A 25,246-nucleotide genomic window follows, 5' to 3' on the forward strand; every position below is an offset into this window, starting at 1 on the left:
ATAGTAACTTCTAATGTATTCTAAATGGAATTATGTCATAAAGGTTGCATGGACATAGCAATTTTGTATTTAGCATTTATGGAAAAAACTGCCTTTTCAGACTCTAGAAGAGATTCATTATAACCCTAAATTAGATTTTTTTTTAAAAAAACATTTGGTGAATTCATTTCTGTAGGAAAAAAGAAGGAACTGAATTATGACAAACATACCTCTTTAGATAAGTTTCATATTTTTATTAAAGGTTTACAGTAAGTTTTACCATGCAGTTTTACATACACAATGAAACACATATGACAAATGGCTGCTTTACATGTCTTTAAAGAAGACTTTAATGGTGTTGTTATATAGCGTATTGGCCAATTCAAGTGGGTCATCGTCTCTTACTGCTGCCATTATCTCCAGAATCTGACTAAAAAACATACAAAACCCCCCACCCCAGGAGATTAGTAAAGGATTGAATTTAAAGTACTAAATTAAACAACTGAGTATACTAATAATGATAAGTTTTATATAGAGAGAAAGCCATTTTATTTGTCTCTTTAACACAAAAGAATCTTATCAACTAGTTAACATTTCTGGTTTGATTTTGAAATTGAACTTCATATTTGTACTTTTAGTGGTATTCTTTAAGTGTACTACTAAATCTTTATTTAGAACTAAATTCCACTCTTAGTAGTTTAATACAATCTCAAATACAAGACTGATACACTTTAAAAACTGTGGGAGAGGGAAAGGAGCAGTTAATGAGGTACAAAAGACTGTCTTAAGAATAATCTGAATTGAACCCTGGGCTCCCAAGAAAAGCATATAATCCACCTTCCTATATCAACCTTGGAACCAGCCCAGTGAATAAAAGGAACTGAAGATAAGTTTTAAAAAGTATCCTTCCCTTGCCAAACAAGTGATTGCCTTATTTAAAAACCAAAACTATTCCTGCAAAATTTGTCAAGAGCAATTGCCATCTAGAATCTATGATTATTTGAAGCAGTTAAGGAAGTGGTGTTTAGGGCTGTGCTCTTGTTCGTGTTTTTCCATACTTCCAGAGAGAGAGACCTATTTATTAACTTAACTCTAGTTCCTACCAGCAGAAGCAGCAGCCAGCTCTGTCATTTTTCCAAAGTAATATTACAGGTACAATTGACTTTAGAACTGGTTAAATTATTTTTCAACATAAAAAGTGAAATCTAAATTCCTTTAGTTTTTTTTGTCCTTCTAATAGACATCTTTCCACCAAGGGGTTATGAGAAGAGGATTAAAATTAGTGTTTGTCCTTTAAGAATGGCACAAAACCTATGAGTTGTCAGTACTAAACATGAACAGTCTGGGTCTTGAACAATCAATTTAACTGATATGCTGAAAGTATTTCTTACATTTTAAATCGGACCTCCTACATACATCTTAGCTTCCTTCATGTTCGCTTATTAACAAATACTTATGTTGTATGATATTTGAAAGTATTTTCTTTGCAAGGGGGAGGTATTCAAGCAATTGAATGGAACTCTAGGTAGATATTACTGCTGGTGGCACAGTTTGCAGGTTTGTAAGTACTTTCTTTAGGGCTCATCACAGTCACCCTTGGATGAGTCCCTTAAACTCACTGGACTTTAGTTTGCTTACCCACAAAAAAGACATTTCTAGGATGATCTCTAATGTCCCTTAAATTTTTTTTGTCCCCTAAATTGCTGAGACTTAGGGGGAAATGCAGGGAATAGGGTGTTCAAAGATGTATCACTCAATGTTTCTCCTTAAAGAGTTTATAGTTTAGTAAGATTGGTGTGTGTGTATGTGTATTTGCAGGGAAGTATTCAAACAACTGGATGTAAGTATAGATAAAGACATAGACATATAGACACTCATGTGTTTCAGCAGTGCCTAATGGGTGGTACAAATTGTTTTCATAGTTCAGAAGGGGAATGAAATAGAACCTTACTATCATGTAAGAAAGGACAGTTTTGCATAGAGGGGCAAGTCCTTGATTGGAGTTGGGAGGACATGGCTTTGGATCGTGGCTGTCCAACTCATAATCTACATGATGCTGGGTGTCCATTTCCTGATCTGTAAAGTCAGGGAGGGGACAGATTACATGATCTTTCAGAGTTTCAGATCCTATGAACTTGTGATAGGGCCTCAGATTAGTAAATCTAATTCATGACAGAGCAGTTTCCTCTATTGCCATATCTGAAAAGTAATCATCCAGCTTCTGCTCTTCTTGGTGGGCAAGCAAACAATTCTAAACTTTCTTCTATCTGCCTTTCAAATACGAATCTTAAGTTTTTTTGAGTCTAAATATTTCTGGTTCCCTCAGTTCATCCCCCAATGACATTTCAAGTCTGTCATCTTGGTCCACCTCTGCACATTGGTTTATTAATGTTCTGCCTAAAATAAAGTACCCAGAACTGAACTTAATATCACACATGTGGTTGAACCACGGCAGAATACAACAGAATTATAACCTCTTACTCTTGGATGCTGTTTTTTTTTTTAAACACAGCCAAAGATCATAGTAATGGTGTTAACTTTTTAAACTTGAGTTTATACTGAAATCTTTTGCATCCTACACTTGTACATTTGATTAAATTTAGCTGTAAAGTAGTCCTTTACATCTGTGCCTATCAGATTTCATCTTACTACATTTGAACAATCATTCATATCTTTTGGGATCCTGATTTGCCACTCAGTGTATTTATTAACTAACTCTCTTACCTTTGTGTTATGTACTCCCAAACAGAAACATATTATCTGAGCCTTTAAAATGTTGAACAGAATATGGTGAGGTACAAAGCCTTGTGCCATTCTATTACGAGACATATCCACTGGTGCTACCAGTCCCCATACCTTTGACCCAAATCGATCTATCATTTGGTCTGTCTCTACATGAGGATACTTATATGCCACAATGAAATTTCACTTAAGACAGCTTTCAATGATATAGGATATAATTCTAATACCAAAATGATTTGGTTAAACTGCCATGGTAACTAGGAAGAACCACAACTAAAATGGCAGGTAGAGCACCTAGTAAAGGGTTTTACTACTGGTTTTATGGTATAGCTTCCAAAGTTTTTAATGATGAGCTATGTCAACTTTCAGGATAACTCCAGGATTAAGTTCCTCTTCCCTAAGGATGAGACTCAGGGCTCAGCCTCCAAGATGAAGAAATAATCAGATGTGGGCAAGCAGCTGCTTCTCACTGTATGTGAAGCCCTATGCCCTAAATCTAAAAGGACCTATGTAGAAAGCCCTTTTTTATAAATTAAAAAAAACAAAAAACCCACATCCAGTGGTTTTCAAACTTTCTGGTCTCAGGACCCCTTTTATCATTATGGCTCTCCCAAAAGAGGTTTTGTTTATATAGGTCATATCTACTGATATTTACTGTATTAGAAACTAAAACAACTTGGTAAATGAAAATAGTTTTGACCTCACAGACCCTCTCCTGAAAAGCTTCTTGGTCCCTGGACCACACCTGGAGAATTGCTGAGTTAAGGCTATTTTTTTTTCTGAGTTCATAAACTATACTTCAGAGCTGACATTTCCATAAATATCAATCCCTTACAAATATGATAAACTTTGAATTGGGCTTTATATAGTTAAACTTTTGAGAAGTTCATGTATATATAACTTAAACTCATATAATATCATTCAACTTCAGTCTTGCTAGTGCAAGTCAGATTTTCCCACAAAACTATATTCTGAATAGCTTGGGAACCTGAAGAGAATGTAAACTTGAAGGGGGGTGGGGGTGGGGAATTGTTTTTCATTTTGTCTTTGTATCCCAGCACTTAGCCTGAACAAATGCTTGCTGATTGATATAAAACTCATTACATTTGAGGTGTGAATTGCCCCAGCATTTATTCTGTTTTTGTCACTGGTATAAACTATAGTAATGGTTTCCTGGTTAAAGTTTTGTGATTGTTGTTAACAGTATGAAAAAAAATATAACTTGAAGGGAAAAAAAACAAACTCAATGTGTATGTATATACTAGTTATGCCAAGTTAAATGAAAGCAAAATTGGTTTGCTGCATTCCACATTTAAATTGTTTGTACAAATCCATGAAATTGGAAGATTTGTCCATTTAAAATGGTATAAACTCTTTAAGTATGATGAAGCTTTTTTAGTCTCAATTATGGGGATCCATGCTTTTTACAGGTTTGTGTAGAGAACAACTCCCTCCCCTTCCTCATTCTGTGCAGTTTTTATCTGAGAGAGCAGCAGATATAGAACCTAGAAGTCCTGGGTTCCACTCCACATTCTAACAGTTGTGTTATATGAACTTATAGGCAAGCATTTCATCTTTCTGGACCTCAGTTTGCTCCCCTTTAAAGCTAGGGGATTGAATCAGATGATCTCAAATATCCCTTTTATGTCTAAATATTGAATGATTTTTCTGTTAATTCCTTTATGGTTCTTTTATGTTCAACTACATCACTCAGGTGCTTCACCTGTTCTTCATTCCCTATTCTGGTTCACCTACTTTTCCCCCCCAGACATGTAACTTAAAAGGAGGCTAAGGAGGGAATAATAATTATAACAATTAACATTTATATAGCATTTACTATGTGCCAGGCACTGATTATTTTATTTGATCCCCACAACAACCCTGGGAGGGAGGTGCTATTAGCCCCATTTTACAGTTGAGGAAACCGAGGCAGACAGTGATTGAATGGCTTTCCCAGGATCACAGAGGTAGTAAGAGTCCAGAGACCAGATTTGTCTTCCTGACTCAGATGCAGCACTCTATTAACTGTGTCACCTAGCTGCTTCTAAAAGGGTATCTTTTATGCCCCTCTTATAGTTAATGTCACTTTGGTAATACTCTGAAGACCCATTTTAACATCTACCACAAACTAGCCCAGGCCTAATCTCTCCCCTAACCTCCATACTTTTATATCTGTCTTATCAGACATCTTTAACTTGATGTTCTGTAGACATCTTAAACTCAATATATCCAAAACTGAACTCTGTGCCCGCAAAAAACTGCCCACTTTTTGAACTTGCCTATAACTGCTGAGGGTACCACCATCCTTCCAGTCACGCAGGTACACAATCTACGTGTCATCCTTGACTCCTCCCTCTCACCAACCACATCTCATCTATTGCCAAGTCCTGTCAACCTTCCTAACATCTATATGGTCCCTTCATTCCTCTGACACTGCCAGTACCCTAGTTCAGGTCCTTCACCCCACAACCCACAGCCTGCTGGTTGATCTGTCTGCTTCAAATGTCTCCACATTCTAAGCCATCCTCCACTCAGCTGTCAAATTAATCTAAATAAAGTACAAGTCTGACCATGTCACTCCCCTATTCGACCAACTCTAGTTGCTCCAGAATTAAAATTTAAAAGCGTTTGGTGTTCACAACCTTTTACAACCTGGCCGCCTACCTGTCCAGTTTTCTCATACCTCAGTCCTCTCACACCTATGTTCCTTGCACAAACACTCCATCTCCAAACTCCAGGCATTTTACATTGACTGTCCCCCAAGCCTGGAATCCTCTGTCTCCTTATCTGCTTCTCTGGCTTCAAGTCCCAGCTAAAATCTCAACTTCTGCAAGAAGCCCTTCTGGATCCCTGTCAATGCAAAGTCTTTCCTCTGTTGTTGATCTCCTATTTACCCTGTATATATCTTGTTTGTATATAGTTATTTACATGTTGTGTGTCCCCTTAAACTGTGAGCTCCTTGAGAGCAGGAACTGTCTTTTACCTTTCTTTATATTTCCAGCACTTAGCAAAGTGCCTGGCACATAGTAGGTGCTTAATTAAATGCTTGTTAATTGTTGACTGACTGATCATGTGTTTTTGGATTACTGGCAGTTTTGATTTTTCTGAAATGGTTTAATGAGGTACATTTTTTTAAACTGAGAAAATGTTGAAAAGGGGATTTTACAGAGGCAAACAGCTTGGAATTATTCCAAGTGCTGTACATTCTTCCCAAATGAGATCCAGATTGATATCTTTTTCAATGCTGGTACAAACTTACTGTCCATCTGTTAAATTAATGGGCCAATGGGATGCACGTTAGAATCAGGGCAATACAAATTTTTAGCCACTTCATTTATTCAATTAGGTCAACCTTTTTGGAATGATGATTGATTTGATTAAGGAGATTTTGTAGTGTTCTGGCACTCGGTATAATTGACATCAACATCAGGAGTATTTGAAGGACCTTGCCCCTTACAGAGAAATCCTTCCATCTGAACTCTGCACAGCATACCCACCATGATGCTACCAAACATCTAAAACAAATTCCTCGTTTTTTTTCCCCCTTCACTTGCTACTGATATTTACAGATTTTTAGTACTTGCTTATTTATGTCTCTGGCAAAATCTGTTAAAGATTCTTGTATAATTTTAATGTGTGTGAATACACCTTATTTGAGAAGAGGCTTTAAAACTGCATTTTGTTATGCTAAATCAAATGCTTTTCTTAAAATTCTAAGACAGTGGAAACTTTTTAATCATCATACATATTTACATTAGTTAGAAGCTTCTGAAAAGTTTCTATTTCTAGTTTACTCCTGAAAAAGTTTCTAGTACATAAGCAATACTTATCTCAGTGATGATTTGTTTGCTTTATGCTGAGTATGAGTGCTAGCAGCTAAGATGAGTATGTCTTACAAAAAGTTTGTTGCCCATGAAGAATCACTTGCCTCTTCTGGAAGACTCTATGCAGCATCATTTCATAGAACTGAACTTTCTGTCTTCTGGTTTCATTTACAATAAAAAAATGTGACTATGTATGTCAGTCAGACCACAGAGTAAGACCTAGAAGGGACTTAGAGGGGTCCAATAACTTCATGTTACAGCTGCAGAAACTGAGGCCTTAAAGAAATGACGTGACTTGCCTATGGATTTATTATCAGTAAGTTGGCAGAGGTGACACCGGAGCCTGGGTCTTCTACCTCCACACCCAGTGTCCTTTCTACCTCATCACTGGTTACCATGTGGTGGGGATTCATGACAATGGTCCAAGAGTTTCAACTAAAAATTCTTTAATGGCACCTTAAGCAGTTAAACACTTGTAGAAAAAATTATGTAGTATACTAAATTACCTTGGGGGTTCACAACATTTTTTGGTTGCTGAAAGGGGTTCATGGAATGAAAATTGTTGGGAACCACTGTACCACATAATATTTATCAACTGGTCACCGAAAAAGGTCACATATAGAGGGACGTGATTGCAACTCAACATTTGATTTTTCAGACACTGTGTTGTAGGGCTTAAATGAACTAATGTATAAAGCACATTTTGTTAACTTTAAAGTGCTACAAGTTGTTGTAGTTAATTTTTTCTCCTCCCTCTTCAAAGCACTATATTATGTTAGCCAGAATAAGACTTATTAGTTTGTTCCTCTTTAAGATCTATTTGAAAGAAGTTAAGATGCAAATTCTTCAAATATGTTACTGTTTTGGCCTGATCATTTTGTACAACAGAGTTTTAGGTGCTGGACTTTATCCAATTAGTTTTCACTTAAAAATGATAAATTATCAAGTACAACATATTGTCCTACCAATGGCTTATTTATCCAGTACAAGTGATCATACTTACATAATGTTACAAGGTTCATTTCTGTCCTTCAGACAACTCCCACTTTCCCATTTCTTTTTTGTGGGAAATAAAGTTCTTACATATTTTATTCCTGCATGAGTATTTTTGACTCCACACCAAGGAGCATCTAATGTGGTGCAAAAAGAGATAAAAATGTTAAATTTTGTTTCATTAATCGTTCTGCAACTTGTGCCATCTTTACAGTTTAGAAGGTACCCTTGCTTTTTAACATGAGCACTTTCAAATTCTCACCTAACTTCTAAAATAAGCTTGGAAAAGGTAATATTAAAAACTATAGACCATTTAATGAGAAATATTATACAACTTGGATTGAATTAAAAACTAAGAAGCCCAATGAGCAAAAAGCCATAAGGATCCTTGAGATGTTGGAGCTATTATCTATACCTTTGTTATTGTGGCCTTAATAATTATTAGAATGATAGCATTTTTATAGTGCTTTTAAGGTTTGCAAAGCTGTATGTGCTATTTCATTTGATCCTCACAAAAATTCTATGAGCTAGAAGTGTATTTTTATATATGCTGCTATTATACTCATTTTACAGAGAGGGAGGAGGTTGAGAGAAGTTAAGAAACTTGTCCTATTAGTGTCTGAGGAGGTAGTATTGGAACACAGGAGGTCTTCTTAACTCCAAGTCCAGTACCTGTCCATTGTGTCACTTGTTGAAGGATCTGTAATTTGGTAGAGACACTCCTCAATTTTATGGTTCAACCTGGTGATAAGCCTTTGAGCTGATTTCCAGACAGACGGATCAAGTCTGAAACTCCTTTCCACTTTGTGTAGGTGCCGCTAGAGCTTGTGTTTTACTAGTCTGTCTAGCCTTTAAGAACCCACAGTATCATAACAGGGTTTTAATGAAAGATATCTTTCTTTAATAAATAAATCATTATGGTTAGCACATTCTATAAATATCCCTGAAATGTGGCATTCAGTAACTGAGCAAAGGAAGTTTTTTGGGTTTTTTTGTTTTTTAATAAAAAATCCTCAGGCATTATGATATCCTCTTGGCCTAGGGTTTGTGTGTCATGTTTAGCTTCTACTCTCATTTGTTTGAGGAATTTACTAACAAGATTTCTGATTAATTCTAACCCTAATTATTTGGTCTTATTTGCCTTATGATGGACCACTTCAATACTTTAAACTTTCTGTTTTTTAGTAAATATTTTAAAATTAACTAATGCTCCATGGCAAAGGATATTCCTACTTTCACTGAAGAGTTTTTTGAACTGCTGAAAAATATGCTTGATGAATTTGAAAAGAAATGCTCATTCTCATAGTTTTGGTTTTTAATGAAACAAAAAAAATTTTATATCTTCTTTGAACATCAAGCCTAATGTAAACATGATTTTTACCACTCCTTCTTGTAATCCATTTTTTAAAGTGCGCAAGCATAAAACCCTCAATCAGCTGAAAATAGGAAATTGATAGCAGACAAAAGGCATTTAGCTTTACAAGATGGACATGTGGTTAAAAAAAATGAATTTTACTGTGCCTATGGACACTTTTTGGGGAGAGGCAGGGGAGAAAATGGGGTTGGTATCTATGATTTCATTGGCTCAAGGAATTCTCTGTGTAAACTCCTATTTCCATTGTAGATCACTGTTGGCTCTGCAACAGAGTTTTTTGGCAAACTGAAAGGTGAAGTGACCTGGCCTGCACATATAACCATTATGTAATAAAGGTGGGATCTAGGTCCCAGGCTTCCTGGCTCAGGGCCAGCTTTCTCTCCACTGTGCCATGCTGCTTCAGGACAGGTGCTATTCTTTAGTTATATTTTACCAGTAAGCTTGGGGTATTAAATACTTTTTTTCCCAACTACTTTTTTCTTTAAATCTTAATTTTATTAAAAGCAATAGAAGTCAGAACCAAAATGCCAACTTACCAGTCTCTATCATTAATTTTTCACTAGGTATTGACTTTAACACTTCTAGGTTGGCCTCAGTTTTCAGTGAGCTAAAAAGTTATAAAAAAAATTATGTAAATTTTAACAAAGAAAGGAGAGTTATTTATAATAGGAGTGATCTCTTCACACAACATTATTTCCAAAGTAGTATAAATTCCATTTCATTATGAGGTTTCATTTGCCAGGTACTACACACACATTTTTTCCCTACTTTGGCATCTGAAGAGCTTATCAGTAAAGTCTTACTTTTGAAAAAAATCTAAACTAGCAGCCTCTAAGACTTAGGAAAAATAGGAGTTTGATTTTTACAGTGTAACTTCAATTGTTCAGTCATTTTTCAGTTGCATCTGACTCTCTGTGATCCCCTCTAGGGTTTTCTTGGCAGAGATACTTGGTGTGGTTTGCTGTTTCCCTCTCCAGCTCATTTTACAGATGAGGAAACTGAGGCAAGCAGGAATAAGTGACTTGCTCAGGGTCACACAGCTAGTCTAAGGTCACATTTGAATTCAGGAAGATGAGTTTTCTTTATTCCAAGCCCAGTGCCCTACCCACTGAGCAACCTAGCTGCCCTTAGATACAGTATTCAGTTACAGTGTAACTAAAACCAGTTAAATCCTTTGAGCCAATCTGAATATTCAACTCCTATATGGGCCAGGTGGTTATATTGTTTTCCATAGCCCTAGACTACAAGTATACTGGTCTCAACCATTTTGCAAAAGATATTAGTCACAAGGGGGATTAATGGATCAAAATAGAACTTTTAATTCAACAAATATCTATCAAGCACCTACTATGAATAAGCATTGTGCTACAAAAACAACAAGGAGCATCCATTATATTAGGATAATAACACATAAACAAACACAAGATAATTTTAAGGAGAGAACTTTAAGCAGTTCTAAGGGTCAGTAAAGGCTATGCATAAGTGGCACTGGATAAGCTTAAACTGCATGTTATACTTGGTCAACACAAATTTAATTAGCACTAACTATATGCCAGACACGGAGTCAAGATGTCAAAATGGAAGGACAAAACAGTACTAAGAATGGATTAGGAATGCTGTCTCGATTGGTATTTTTGTAGGAAGTATGGTAAAGTAGCATAACTCAAATGATTAAAGGACAGGGTCAGGGGCTTATGATTTCATTAGTATAGAGAACTTCCCATGAGAAATTCCCTCTATCAATTTGGATCAGCACCTTCTCTGCAATTTAGTCTTAAGAAAGTTGTCCAGCATTAGAGATTAAGTGACTTGAACTTGAGTCTTCCTGGCTTCAAGGCCAGTGCTCTATCTCCCAGTGCTAGACTTGAAGTCAGGAAGAACTGAGTTCAAATTCTGGCTTAAGAGACTCATTAACTGTGTGACCCTGGGCCCATCACCCAACCTCTATAAGCCCTGTTTCTTATCTGGAAATGGGAGTAATCCCACGGACTTCACAGGGTTGTTGTGGGAATCGTACTAGATAACATAAATGTTAGCCACTATTGGTATTATTATACCATACTGTCTCTGGACAATCTGAATACATAGCCTATGAAGGGTATTTGAAAAACTTTTAAAAGTTAGATTGACTGGCTATTTAGATGACATAAACTCATGAGAATATACCAAGAAAGAGTATGCTGGAAAGAGCACTATGACCTAGAGGACTTTGAACATATTCACCCACCTCTCTTCTCTAGGTACCAATTCCTATGTAAAATGAGAGGTTTAGACGCCCATTTCTCGAAATGTGTGATCCTACATTGTAGTAGAGATATACTTTCCTCCATCATGATAACACCTAGTAAAACAATTTTAAGTTTCAAAGACAGCAGGACCCTACAGTTAGGTTTGAGTTGGAGTAAGGAAGTCATGAATTTTTAAAAACCAACTAGTAGCATTTGCCTGGAAGGCTGGGACTATTTTGGGGTTTGGATCTCCAGTGCCTAGCATAAATGGTACTTGGATTGACAACCCCCTGACTGCATTTTGGAGTAAAGGTACAAATTCCAAATGTAGTTACAAATTTAAAGACAAAGTGAACTCATTTGAAGTTACTTGGTATTCTTTTTTTCTGAATTTAAGAGCATCAATAAGATCTTAATGTAATTGTCCAAAGAGTTATCAAAGTGCCTCTGCCCTTTGACCCAGCAATACCACTACTAGGTCTATTTCCCAAGATGATCAGGGAAAAAGAATATTTAAAAACACTTTGAACAGAAATTGCAATTTAAAATGCAAGACAAGGAGAGCTGTTTTAAGTATAAAAATTAGAATCAAGCCTTGCAATTTACTTCAGGTCCTCACAGTTACTTGCCTTGGGGGTAGCTAGCTACCTAAGCTTACCCCCTTTTCAGTCAGTCCATGGGAATTTAAATGCTTATTATGTATCAGGCACTGTGTTAAGCCCTAGGGGTACAAAAAAGGTAGAAACATGGACTCTGCCCTGTGAGAGCTTCCATCCTCATGGGGGAGACAATATGTAAATCCATAGGTCGACCCAAGATACATAGAGAGTAGATGGACTGTAGTAGAAGGTGGCATTTGAGCTGGAATTCTAAGAGGCAGACGTGAAGAGGAAAAGCATTTTAGGAAGGGGAGAGAGCAGATGCCAAGGCCGGGACACGTGAGAGGACGTGGCCTAGGCCTCTGTTAGGAAAAGTAAGAAGGCCACTGTAGCTGGGTCATAGAGGGTATAAATTAAGTAGAATGATAAAAAAGGGCCCACTTGTGAAGAGCTTTAAATGACAAATGATTTTAAATGTGATTCATCCTTGAGGCTACAGATGAAACCCAGGGAAACTACAAAAGGCAAGAGCCCTAATTGAGTTGACTTTCTGGTGGCCTAAAATCTCATAAAACTTTCGCATAACTGAAAACACTGTACTTGATAGAACAAGCCTAAGGCAATTTTTTCCCTTAAAAGTAAAATGTTTAAAAATCCAAATCACAACACTTTAGTAAAGAGAATTTTAATTACTTTAAAAGCATTTATGAATTATGCAAAAACCGTGTGGGTACTCCTACTAATCCACGTCACAACTCCTTTGTCTTAAACAGAGTTCTAGGAACATGACTGAGCCACATAGCTAGTAAGCATTGGAAATGGAATTGGAGCCTCGGTTTTAGGATTAAAGATTTAAATTTGGGAGGAACCTCAGTGGTAATCTAGTCCAATACCCTCCATGTTACAGATGAAGAAACAGGCCCAGTGAGGTTAAGAAACTTGTCCAAGGTCACACAAATGGGGGAAGGGCTGCAACTGGAACCTCGGTGTTCTGATTATAGATCTCATGTTCTTCTTCCCTAACTCCAAGCTAAGCACTTTATGACTCCTTATTAATAATTACATCATAATGAACAACTTCAAGCCAAAGGATCCTCAAAGCAATCATGAATTAAAAATACATGGCAACTAGAAGACTTCTTTTAATTGAATACACCTACATCTAAAATTCATCAGAAAGCAGCTCACTTTAAAATAATTTATGAAATCTTAGCATAAATGATTTTAAGAGCGTAATGTTAAACTTACCAACCATTAATTCCTATGTAAAGATCCATGTCAATTAATGCAGCTGCTGCTTCCTTTGTGCCATCAAAGGAATGTACCTAGAGTCAAGATTTATATATATGAAAATACTGACTGGTTTCTTTCAATTTCTTAAAAACAAGATTTTACAAAAGAAATGTGAATACATATTTAATAGTTTTAGCACTGCAGTTGCTTTAACAAGGGTTTTCTTTTAAAGAAAACAGCACTCTTAAAATTCTTAAATTCAAGGAGTGAGTCATTCAGCAAGCATTAATTCAGTGCTTACTGTGTTTGTGCCAGGCCATGTACTAGGTGCTGGGGATACAAAGACAGAAACATATATACACAAAATGAAATACAAACTATATACAAAGCGGTTTCTGGGGAGAGAACACTAGTAATGCAGAGAAATCAATCAGATTCCTGTAGGTGGTGGTATTGGCTGAGCTTTAAGGAAGCTAGGGATTCTATGAGGCAGAGGTGAGGAGGCAGCTCATTCCAGGGCTCCAGGATAGCCTTTGCAAAGGCATGAGAGGGGAGATGGAGTGTCATCCAACAGCAAAGAGGTCATTTTGGCAGGAGCCAGACCAGGAAAGCCTTTTAAAAAACCAACAATGGAGGAAGAGAAAAAGGGAGGTCAGATCCATGAAATAGGCTCCCTTGTAAATCACCGTGCTGTGGTACGGTTCTAGACAGCTCCCAAACTATCTCCAAGGAGGAATGAACAACAAGACACTTAAAAGGAGAACAGATATAAGGGGTCACAGATTAAGATCTTTAAAGCATCATCTACCGAAACCCCTCATTTAACAGATAAAGAACCTGAGACCCAGCACTAGATAATGTTTGGATCTACCTGGAGCTGCAAAAGTATATTCTACCTTATGATTCTAGGTTCAGGCTAAGAGTAAAGATGGACCAGGCATTGAAATGATATTTATATGGAGCTTTAAGGTTTGCAAAGCACATCACATGATCCCTCATTTGATCCTCACAATAACCATAAAAGAGGTGCTGCTATTACCCCTGTTTTAGAGATGTGGAAACTGAAAGGCTGAAGGCTGAAAAAGGTAAGTGACTTGCCCAAGGCCACAGAGTCTCTGAGGGAAGATTAGAACTCAGGTCTTCCTGACTTCAAGTCCGACACTCTACATCCTGGGTCACATAGCTGCATAAGTGGTGTGACCAACAACATAATCCAGTTTCTTTTTTAAGGCAGTTGGGGTTAAGTGACTTGGCCAGGGTCACACAGCTAGTAAGTGTCAAGTGTTTGGTCTGAGGCCAGATTTGAACTCAGGTCCTCCTGACTTCAGGGCCGATGCCCTATCCACTGCGCCACCTTGTTGCCCCATCCACTGCGCCACCTTGTTGCCCCATCCACTGCGCCACCTTGTTGCCCCTATGATCCATAGTTCTTGAGAATAATTCTGTTAAATCCTAGTATCTTCCTTGATTCAATCATACTTGACTAATGATTAGGTCTGTCAATGAATATTGTTGTATAAATAAAGTCGATTAAAAAGGGAGGAGGGGGAACTTTTTTGTATTATTTAAAATTTTTATTTTTTTACAACTAAACTGGCTATGTGTCACCACTGTTGTCAATCAAAACTCAAAACTTTGCATTTCCCAATCATGTATTTCTATTAGACCAGTAGCTGAAAAAAAAAAAAAGAAGCACACACACACAAAACTATCTCTGCTACAGGTTTTTAAGCAAGAGAACAACAGGGTCAGATCTGTGCATTTTGTTAGCCAAGTGAGGGATAAACTGGAGAAGAGTGACATTGGAACCAGTTAGGAGGCAACAAAATAGCCTCAATGAAAAAGGGGTGGGGAAAATGTAAGAGATGGCATCTAGGTAATACTTATAAGCTTTGGCAGTGGTTAGATAAGCAAGGGAGAAAAGCATTCTTAAAAATGAGCAGCCAAGCACTGAGAGTATACTATGGGCCAGGCACTGTGCTAAGCGCTCACAATTTATCAGGGGAGACAACATGCAAACAAAATACATAAAGCACAAATTGGAAGGGATCTCGGAGGGAAGACACCAGCTTTAAGTAAGACTGGGAAAGGCTTTTGTACGAGCTGGGATTTTAGCTGGGACTTCAAGCCAGGAGGCAGTGGTGAGGATGGAGATGAGAATGCCTGGAGATGAGAGGTATGGAATGTCTTACTCAGAGCAGGAAGGCCAGTGTCACTGAAAGAGCAAATAATGTAAAGTTGGAATAAACCTTAGAGAATCTAATTCTCTGGTTTTACAGATGAACAATCTGAGACCCAGAGAGAGTAGGGGCGTGCTCAAGTGAAGTAGTAAGGAGAATCCGAATTAGAGCACAAGCTCCCTAACTCCCAATCCAATGCTCTTTCTAATTTATTGCCTTGCCAAAGGATGATTAATGATTTAAGCCCATTCCCTCTCGAGGTATAAGTGAAATATGTAATTTGTTTTAACTACTAATTATCCAAGTAAACATGCAAGAAAAGCAAGAAGCACTGAGTTAATGCTTATGCAAATCAGTCAAAGTAGAAGTGGCTATTAATTCATGATCAGTATATGTATGTGTGCTATTTATGATTCATGTATGCTCAAAAACTAGAGTTTCTCTAGTTGGACCTGGTGACACGGTGAATAGAACACTGGGTCTGGAGTCAGGACAACTTGAATTCAAATCTGGCCTTGGACACTTCCTTGCTGTATGCTCCTGTAAAAATCATTTAATGTCTGTCTGCCTCAGTTTCCCCAACTGCAAAATGGAGATAATAATAGTTCCTACCTCCTAGGGATGTTGTAAGGATCAAATGAGATAAGCTTTGCAGACTTTAAGCCAGTATATAAATGCCTAGCTATTATTAAACATGTTAATGTCAGAGAGTTATAAGTGAAGACAATACTGTCAAGAGAGAAACTGAGATGGCCAATCAGAATTACAAGTACTAAGCAATTTCAAGTTTAATATTTAGATTACTCAGGTGAGATGATTTTCATAATAAAACATAATGACTATGGTAATATTGAGAAGATAGCCCAGTATAGTGGAAAGACTGCTGGACCTGGAGTCAGGAGAGCTGGGTTACAGGCTGTGGGACCATTAACAAGTCACTTAAATTCAAAGAACTCCCATTTCCTCAACTGTAAAACAGGGATAATAAGGGCTATAGCATTTAACACAAATGGTTGTTAAGAAAGTACTTTGTAAACTTTAAAGCATATGTAAATATGAGTTATCAGTTCATTAGACTGATTATATACATACGTATGTATACACACACACATATATATGAATGAGGTTATAAAAACCTGAGTTTTTACACAAACAAGAAAATTAGTTTAATTTTATATCCTAAACAAGAGTCATAATTAATGAGCACACGGTAGACTAGATTTATGTGTTTATGTCACTCGTGAACTAAGGATTTCCACCATTTGTAAGGCCTTCAAATATGGGAGGAACACACTTAACAACTACATTGCATATTAAATATAATTTTTATCTTACCACTCCTCCCACACATCTGTCTCTATTTTTCTTCATTAAGTCTGTGAATTAAAAACAAAAAAAAAGATTGTAATAAAACAATTTTTGCAATATTCTTTAATTGTGTTTTAAGCTATTGACTTACCTAAAAATTCAGTGTGTGAGTTTCTACAGTGAAGAAACATTGGAAGCTTTGTTTGTTCTGACAGTTCAAACTGTTTTTCAAAGTACCTATATAATGAAAAACCAGAATTTCTACATTTAAATTCTGATTTGGTTTGAAGGAACTATTTTTTAAAAGCCTAATGGTCTTTAAAATTCAAATTTATTTTTCCCCTAATTCTTTCTCCCTGAATTTGTGGATCACAAATGACAAGTTTGGAAGTTCAAAATGCCATGCATACAGCACAGGGTCTTTTAGATCACACTGCCTGGGGAGACCAAAACTTCCTTGCCTAAAAAAAAATTCATTCTAGGGGTTTAATGGAAGTCTTCAGGTTCTAAGTATATTGTGCAGAAATATAGTATTATAGGTATATTGTATATATGTAGGTATATTATAATATATAGGTATAAGAAGTATATTGTGCAAAAATATAGTAGTATAGAAATATAGTAACATAGGCATAGAAAATGCTATGTCTTAAAGACAAATACTTCATTAATCCATGGGTATTTTTCCACTTAAGGTGTACATGAAAACCCTTCACTTAGAAGATAGTCTTTTGAGAATTGCTGTCACTAAATATTTATTACCTAATATGATAGATCTCTCTAAACTTACCTAGATGGACAGTTTGACCCTGGGCCCACACTCAAGCCTTTTTCTAGCTCGAGGAAAGAGCCTATCAGAACCTGTGTTCTGCCAGCAAAATCTTTGAAAACTCAGGATTAGTGTCATGTCACAATGAGATATCAAAATAAGATTTTATTGGAGGTAAAACTCAATAGCAAAAAAATAACCAAATCAAAGTTTGAAGCAAGCAGAAATGGCCTCCAAACAAGTGACTTTACTGAGTTCTTAATTAATACCCAGATAATGAAACACATCCAACCAATGTTAATTCCTTAGAGCATCTCACGGGAAGGTGTGGCTGGTCAGTGGCCTCTCATCTTTGTCTTCATTATATTTTGCAACAGCACCATAAGGAGACTGTTCTTGTTGTTTATCCTTCATTCTCAAAGAGGACCATGATATCAGGAAGGTGATGTCATGTCTTGCAAGTGAATTGGATTTAAGTGAAGGAGGTCTGTGCAAAGTCATCAGCCTCACTCTCTCCTCTGGAGCCATTTGGGTCTAGTGGCAAGCAAGATATAGATCAGGAAGACTAGAGATGGCCCCAGATGCAGTGGGAGACTTTGTTTGGCCTTTTTCAGCTAAAGTCTTTCCCAGTTTGTCTGAGGCAATGCCCGTTCAGTGATTAAGACTAGGTAAGAAGAAATGAGGCAATGACCTCTTTTACCTAGTCAAAAAAAAAAAAATCTATTTGAGAGGGGAAGACCCTCAAGGTTTCTGGCCAAAACAGAAACAATTGTTCTTTACACTCTGAGCCACCTGGGTCCAAACAGTGACCAAGTGAGGCTTGGGCTGGGACCTATTGTTGGCCAATCAAAGATAGTCAGAGTGATTTGGGTTTAAGGCATGGTCCTTAAAAAAGAAATCTAGGGCACAAACCCCAAGACATCTTGCAAGCTTTCAGTGTGACTGAGAGCCACACTGAAAGCCAGTGAGGCAGAGATAAGAAGTTGGACAAATATTTACAAAAGGAAGTAACTGAAATAATTTCTTAACTATTTTTCTACATACAACCTTAAAGATGAGTCATTTCTGACACTCAGGGGTAAGACCACATCAGAATTCTCTGAAAAATAAAAACAACTTAAAAATAACCACATCCCTGCTTGCTTCAAACTTGGGGCTTACTTTCTGGTATTACTGACTTTTACCTCCCTCAAAATCCTACTGATGACTCAATGTAATATGAAAATGATACTGGTTTTCAAAGATTGTGCTGACAGAGCACTGGCGTATTCTACTGCTCATCTGGACAATAACGAAAAATCAAATCCCAGCCTGAAATGATCAGTCCTTTCTCTTCTCTTTTAGTAGGAACAATGGAGGAGAGATAGACATTTTAATCTCATGAAATATGATTACCACAGCCATAGAAAGGATGCGTGTGTGTGTGCGCGTGCGCGTTTGTGTGTGTAGTATCTTGTCTGTCTTCAGATAGTTTTACCAGTTGTATAAATGTCTTCGAACTAAAGAAAGTACAAACTCTCTTGTTACTAATTTTCAAGGTTTCACAATGCTTAGGAAGCATTTAACCTAAATCTCTTTTCTACAATTTAAGCCTTTTCTACTCTCTTGAGGCAGAAAGGAAATACTTCAAGTATCCTTGGCTTTTGTACCGTTATGCCTCCTCCAATACAGACTACAACCCCTTTATAAGTTGGCAGATGGTCTTTAAAAATTACTACAGCAAAAACATTAATCATCCCATAGCCAACCTAGTGATGAACCTGCTTGACCTTAGCTCTAAATAAGACATATAGTCTATTGTTGAACCCATACTTGAAGTCTTTTCTTAAGACAAGAGCCTGCTGTATCTATCTTTGTATCCCCAGAGCTGAGCATGGTACTTTGCAAACCACAGGTGCTTAATAAATGTATGCTGAATTGAATGGGAAGTATCTGCTAGAAATTGTGCTGCACTGGAAAACTGAACCTAAGGTCAACCCCATGCCAGGATAAAACAGGGGAGTAGGTCTTTAATGGAGGTTTGTTTAAAAGGCACTAAAATCATACGTCAGCAATTTTAAAACAGTTTTTCCCACATAATGGCCAAGAGTCCTGACTATATCTATATCTAAGATAATGAGGGTACTAGTGATTATAGCTTGGCAAAACCTGGAAGAACTTGCAGGATCACTTCCATATCACAATGAAGCATTGGAATAGAATGTTAGCGGGAGATAAAGAATACCATTTTCTTTATACTTAATATCCTACTACATACTTGAAAGGCTAAACTTTTTCCTCCAGAATATAAATTTCCTATTTAAAGAAGCATTGCATTTTAAAATTAAATGGGTCAACATCTCATGCGTGACCTTTTTTAACCTGTGCTGCAAGACTAGAGTACGAAAATGTTTCATTCATCTTAATAGTTAAATATTACAATCAACTATGATTTCATCAGGGTGGGTATCCCCTCTCCCTGCCACCTATAGACACTTCAATTCCCTCTCCCCAAGCCATAGTAGACATTCTTAATGAATGGTATACTGAGGGTCCAAATATCATCTGGTGAGCATTTTATCTCATGATGTCTTATGAATGTAGCTAGGTTCCTAGGTCTGATGGCTGAAGCTTTTATAGTGTTTGAGTTTATGAGCATCCTCACCTCCTTTATAATGTCCTTGTGTGTGGGGATACTTATATTATACATATTCTCATGGTTCTCTGCCGACCTGTCTATCCTCCTTCTACTCCCATGTCTAAAACATAGACATTTCCTAAGGTTCTGTTCTTTTTATTCTCTCTCCCATACCTATGTAGTCACTCATATTTAGATCTTTGTACTCAACCTCTCCCAGAACTGCCTCTAGTCCTCTATGTATGATAAGAGCTTGAATTTATACTGGACTTTAAGATTTTCAAAGAGCTTTATAAATATTATCTCATTTGATCCTCATAATAACCCTGCATTTCCAACTAGCTATTAGACTGCACTTCTGGTACCCCGAATTTACCATGACCTAGTTCGGTCTAGAACTGAACTCATCAACCTTCCATAATAAAAGCTGCTTATCTCTCCAAGTGCCCACAATGAACAAGACACTGTGCTAGGTGCTGGAGATACAAATATGAAAACAAAACAGTCCCTACCTTCACGGGGCTTAAATATAACTGCAGAGATTTCAAAACGGAGCACTAATAATTGGGCAGATCAGGGGAGACTGCACTTAGAAGGTGGCACAGCTTTTTGTCCCTCAGTTTTGCCCATCTCCTTAGATACTGTTTTTCTCTTAACATCTTCTGTGGCTCTGTGGCCCAGTGGCACAGGCCCTGGAGTAAGTAGTCCTAGATTCAAATCTCACTTTTGACACTTAGTATCTTGGTCAGCTTGGGCAAGTCATAGAATCACGTAACTTGAGAGCTGGAAGGGACCTTAGCGTCCATCTGGTTCAACCCATCCATGAAAGGGATCCACACAGTAACACCAGATACATGGTCATAACAGGTCATAACAGCCCCTATTGGAAGATGTCCAAGGAGGGCAGACCCACTATCTGGAAACCCTTTCTTTATTGTTAGGAAATTTTTCCTTGCACCAAGCCTAAATTTGCTTCTTTGCAACTTTCATCCAATTGCTCTTGCTTCTACCTTCTGGGCCCAAAAGAACAAGCTGAGTCCTCCATCCATCACACAATAGCCCTTCAAACACATGAGGATGGTTACAAAGTCACCCCTGAAACTTCCCTTCTGTAGGCTAAACATGCCCAGTCCCTTCAAACTGATCCTCATAGTATATAACTCATGGCCATTCACCATCCTGGCTGCCTTCCTTCAAATGATCTCCAGCTTATCAGTTTCTTAAACTATGGTGCCCTGAACTGAACACAGTATTCCAGATGAGGCTTGAAAACCCCAACACACACACACACCCTATTCCTGGGTACCTTTCTTGATGCAGCCCAAGATGGCATTATCTTCTCTGACTGCCATATCACACTGCTGACTCCTGTGGACCCACAACTGTAGTCCCCTAAAGCCTCTAGATCAACTTCAGAATGACTGTATAATGACTTCCTCATATTGAACTTAGGAAGGCAATATACACACACAAATAAATCTTATTTTTGGCCTAAGATTTTACATTTATCTCTACTAGGTTTGATTTTATTACATACAACCCAATGCTCTGGCCTGTTAAGATTTTTTGGGTCATCTGACTTATGTTAGCTATCCCTCCTAGCTTTGGATCATCTGCAAATTCGATGAAGATGCCATCTGTGCCTTTATCTAAATCAATGATAAAAATGTTAAGCAGCAGAAGGCTACATAGGGATCCCTGGGGTACTTACTCTACCGGGGACCTCCTGCCATGTTAACATTAAACCATTAACAAATACTCTTTAAATCCAGCCATCCAACCAATTTGGAATCCATCTCACTGTATTATCATCTAGTCTACATCTCTTTATCTTCTCAAAAAAGTCCAGATACTTTGTCAAATACTTTATTAAAATCTAGGTAAATTATATTCACATTTTCTTCAACGAGTTTAGTAATCCTGTTTAAGGAAAAAAAAAAAAAAAAGGAAATGAGGTTAGTCTGACATGTCCTGTTCTTGATAATGCCAAGCTGGCTCTTTGTCATCATGGTTCTTCTTTCACAATGTTTGTCAACTATTTCTTTTAATGATCTGATATTCTAGAATTTTCCCAAGAATCAAAGTCAAGTTCACAGGCCTGTAGTTTGCACTATGTTCTCTTCCTTCATTTGCCCTTTTCCAGTTTTAGGGCACTTTCTGGCATTCCATGGTTTAAAAATATTATGGAGAGTGGCCCAGCAAGTAACTCTGCCAGTCCTCTGAGTGATGGAGGATGTCATTAACCTGGGCCTAATCTTGAGGACTGTTCTACTAAGACGGTTGAGATCTATTCCCTTGCTGAAAGTTCCTCACATGGTGAAATCACAAGACACCTGGTGTATTAAGACTTTTACTTAGTCTCTCTTCACAGGATTGTTCTAAGGCTCAAAAGAAGTAATGTACATAAAGTGCCTTACCTTATTAAACTTTTAAGATATACTGAACTTTAAGGAACTAGAGAAATGTCAGCTATTGGCTGTCAGTAATCCAGGCTCCTAACCTGACTTCCTTCTTCACACCATATATCCAAACAATGTGACCTTTATCTCCTATCATCTAGATAATTTTTATAGCCTCACAATTGTTTTCTTGCCCCCAGACAATACCTTCTCCATACTGCCACACAAATGGCAGTTTATGATCCTTCCTTTATGATCATGTTATTCTGCTTGAAAAAAACTTCTGGGGCTCTCCCACCAATGTCTGAATAGTGTATAAATTCCTACTTCAGCATTTCAAGACCCTCCAAACCTGGTTTCACTTAACCTGTCCAGCTTTATCCCATTTTACTTCCTTCACATATTCTACATTCTAGCCAAAAGAGGCTATTTCCCATCCATTTTCCCCTTCCCCTTTCCCCGCCTCCCCATTTTGTGCCCTTATTTATGCTCTCTTCCATGCACGAAGTCTCAATCCTCATGCCCTCTCAACAATCTCAGAGGCAGTTCTTTCTTCAAAGCCCAACTCAGACCTTACTTCCTCTATGAATACTTAACTGATATGTCCATGTGAAAATAATTCTTCCTCCTCAAATTCTCGTGGTACTTTGCCTGAACCTACCTCTTATGACATTGTTATTTTTGTCCATGTACAAACATATCCCCCTATTAAATGGTAATCTCCGTAAGGGCCTGTGTTGTATCCACCTGTGACCTGGCACTCCTGCACAGGGCACTGGACACTGGACTTTTTTATTTTTTTGGCTAGGCAATGGGGTTAAGTGACTTGCCCAGGGTCCCACAGCTAGTAAGTGTTATGTGTTTGAGGCCGGATTTGAACTCAGGTCCTCCTGAATCCAGGGCCGGTGCTCTATCCACTGCGACACCTAACTGCCCCAGCACTGGACTTTTGATTGGTACATGTTCACCATAATTGGCCTAGACTAAATCCAACATACTCTGCTGCTAACGTGGGCCCTCTTCATGCCATGATACCATGCCTATTAAACCTACCCCTTCCTGTCCCATAACTAATTACAGTAATAACATCCATATAACTATTTCTGGAAAGAACACATCAGTCCATGTCAATCTAATACTTCACTCACCATCCCTCTGACATTCCTGACAAAAACACTCTTCCTTGGCTACCCCGCCCATCTGTGCTTACTGTTCGAATATAAGCTCCTTGAGGATGGGTACCATCATGCTTTTTAGTACTTGTATCTTTAGTGATTAGCACAGTGCTAGTATACAACAAATACTTAATAAGTACTCATTCATTCATTTATTTTTGTATACTCAGCACCTAGCATAGTACCTGGCAAATCATAGAAGCTTAATAAATACTTGTTGAATTGAACTGGAAGGACCTGCCAGATACTATGCTGTACTGGCACAGACTTCAAGAACCCAGGGTCACCCCCTTGCCACGATAAAACAATAGAGTAGTGAAGGTCTGTTAATAAAGCACTAAAATTAAATGTAGGTGATGTTACAATATTGTTATCCCCTCATTAGGTCAAAAGTCCCAACTATATCTACATCTAAGATAATAAAGATGGCAATAATTACACATATTTTAGACCTCTTATTATGGATCTGCTATTTATCTGGCTTCTTAGCAATTTACTGGCAACTATGAAAGGAAGTTTAGAATATCTCTCTCAAGGGTAATAATTTCCTACTTCATGTTAGGTACACCAAAATAGTGATTGTTATGTAAATCTCTCATTACTCATACACCTAACAAAATGTTTGAAGGATAAATTTTGGTCCAGATCATGAAAAATTGAGGAAGGAACTCTGCTAAACTTCCATGCCTCCCATCTATTGTTACTAAGCTATAGAAAAATTTTCATGGGATCAACCTGAATATTATGTATACTAGATGTATTCATTCATTCATATAATCACAGCAGGAAATAATTTTCATTGATCATAAAATCATTATTATCATTAGAAGTTGAGCAATAACAAAATAACTACTGGTTATTACATTATGTAACTAGGAACAGTTACATAATCAAAATGGCAGAAATTAGCACTTGATGATGATTGTGCCTTGATTTACTCTAGCATTTATCTGATTTTTAAAATAAGCTGGGTTCAAAAGTTGGTATTTGCAAGTGATGGCATTCAACCTTCCTTTGGCTTTAACACTTCTTTCAGTCAAAGGTGATAAGGCTTTGACATGTCAGGCTTCAGGGTAGCAGCTATAACTAATTACCTAAGATTTTAAGAGGAATCCAGAAAACCTACTGACACACGCTAGTACCTTAACAATGGTTGGGAACCATTCCTCCTAAGCTGGCTGCTGGCAGAACGGCATCAATCCCTCATCTTCAGTGTCCGCTAAGTCCCTAAAGGAATATTTTGAAATCTTGTCTGCTGTCCAATTTTTTTTTTCAAAAGACCACAGTATTAACATTTTAAAATACCAATAAAAATGCCCAAAGCAACATCCTTCCACCCAAGTGAATATCTCCCTCAAGGCCAATAATTTCCAAATAAACAGATCTCAAATATAACTAAAAGTCCCCAAGAAGATTCTGCAAATGAACAAGATTTTAGAACTACAAGGGACCTTAAGAACATCTGGCCCAATTCCTCATTTTACAGAAAAGGAAACAGGACTTCCGAGTAGCCAAGAGGTCTAGGATCATGCTAACGGCAAAGCCAAGAATAGAAAACAAGTACCCAGTTCGTTATACTCCACACCATACGACAAATGGTTGTCATATGGCTCTATTTATAATGGGCTAATATGCTATCAGAAATATGTGTTTTTCTGTTTAGATGCTGTTAATAATGGTATAGACTTTAAAAAATGGCAAGTGTGCCAACTGATATATTATAACAAGATAACACATTTTTTCCAGATGCAGGGTGATTTTTATCATCATTATCATCAATCTGAAGAAGGCTACAGATGCTACCTGAATAACTAAATAACTAATA

The 25,246-nt window shown here is 37.5% G+C and overlaps 1 protein-coding gene across 6 annotated transcripts in view; it reads right to left on the minus strand.

Moving 5' to 3' along the window:
• Positions 1 to 218: 218 nt before the first annotated feature.
• Positions 219 to 25,246, minus strand: part of LOC114030685 (putative deoxyribonuclease TATDN1) — a 50,847-nt gene continuing 25,819 nt past the window's right edge. For 5 of the 6 annotated variants that reach the window (XM_027845543.1, XM_027845540.1, XM_027845539.1 and 2 more), the window contains 6 exons: positions 16,613 to 16,698; positions 16,489 to 16,529; positions 12,989 to 13,065; positions 9,450 to 9,520; positions 7,549 to 7,675; positions 219 to 409 (listed from right to left, as the gene is read on the minus strand). In XM_027845543.1, coding sequence (XP_027701344.1) covers positions 307 to 409; positions 7,549 to 7,675; positions 9,450 to 9,520; positions 12,989 to 13,065; positions 16,489 to 16,529; positions 16,613 to 16,652 — 459 coding nt within the window. In that variant the 5' untranslated portion in view covers positions 16,653 to 16,698 and the 3' untranslated portion in view covers positions 219 to 306. Of the gene's footprint in view, positions 410 to 7,548; positions 7,676 to 9,449; positions 9,521 to 12,988; positions 13,066 to 16,488; positions 16,530 to 16,612; positions 16,699 to 24,563; positions 24,634 to 25,246 lie in introns of those variants that run through there. The other variant, XM_027845544.1, reaches the window with a different exon arrangement.

Source organism: Vombatus ursinus, unplaced genomic scaffold, assembly GCF_900497805.2.
Source record: "Vombatus ursinus unplaced genomic scaffold, bare-nosed wombat genome assembly UNPS02014973.1, whole genome shotgun sequence".
NCBI lineage: Eukaryota > Metazoa > Chordata > Mammalia > Diprotodontia > Vombatidae > Vombatus > Vombatus ursinus.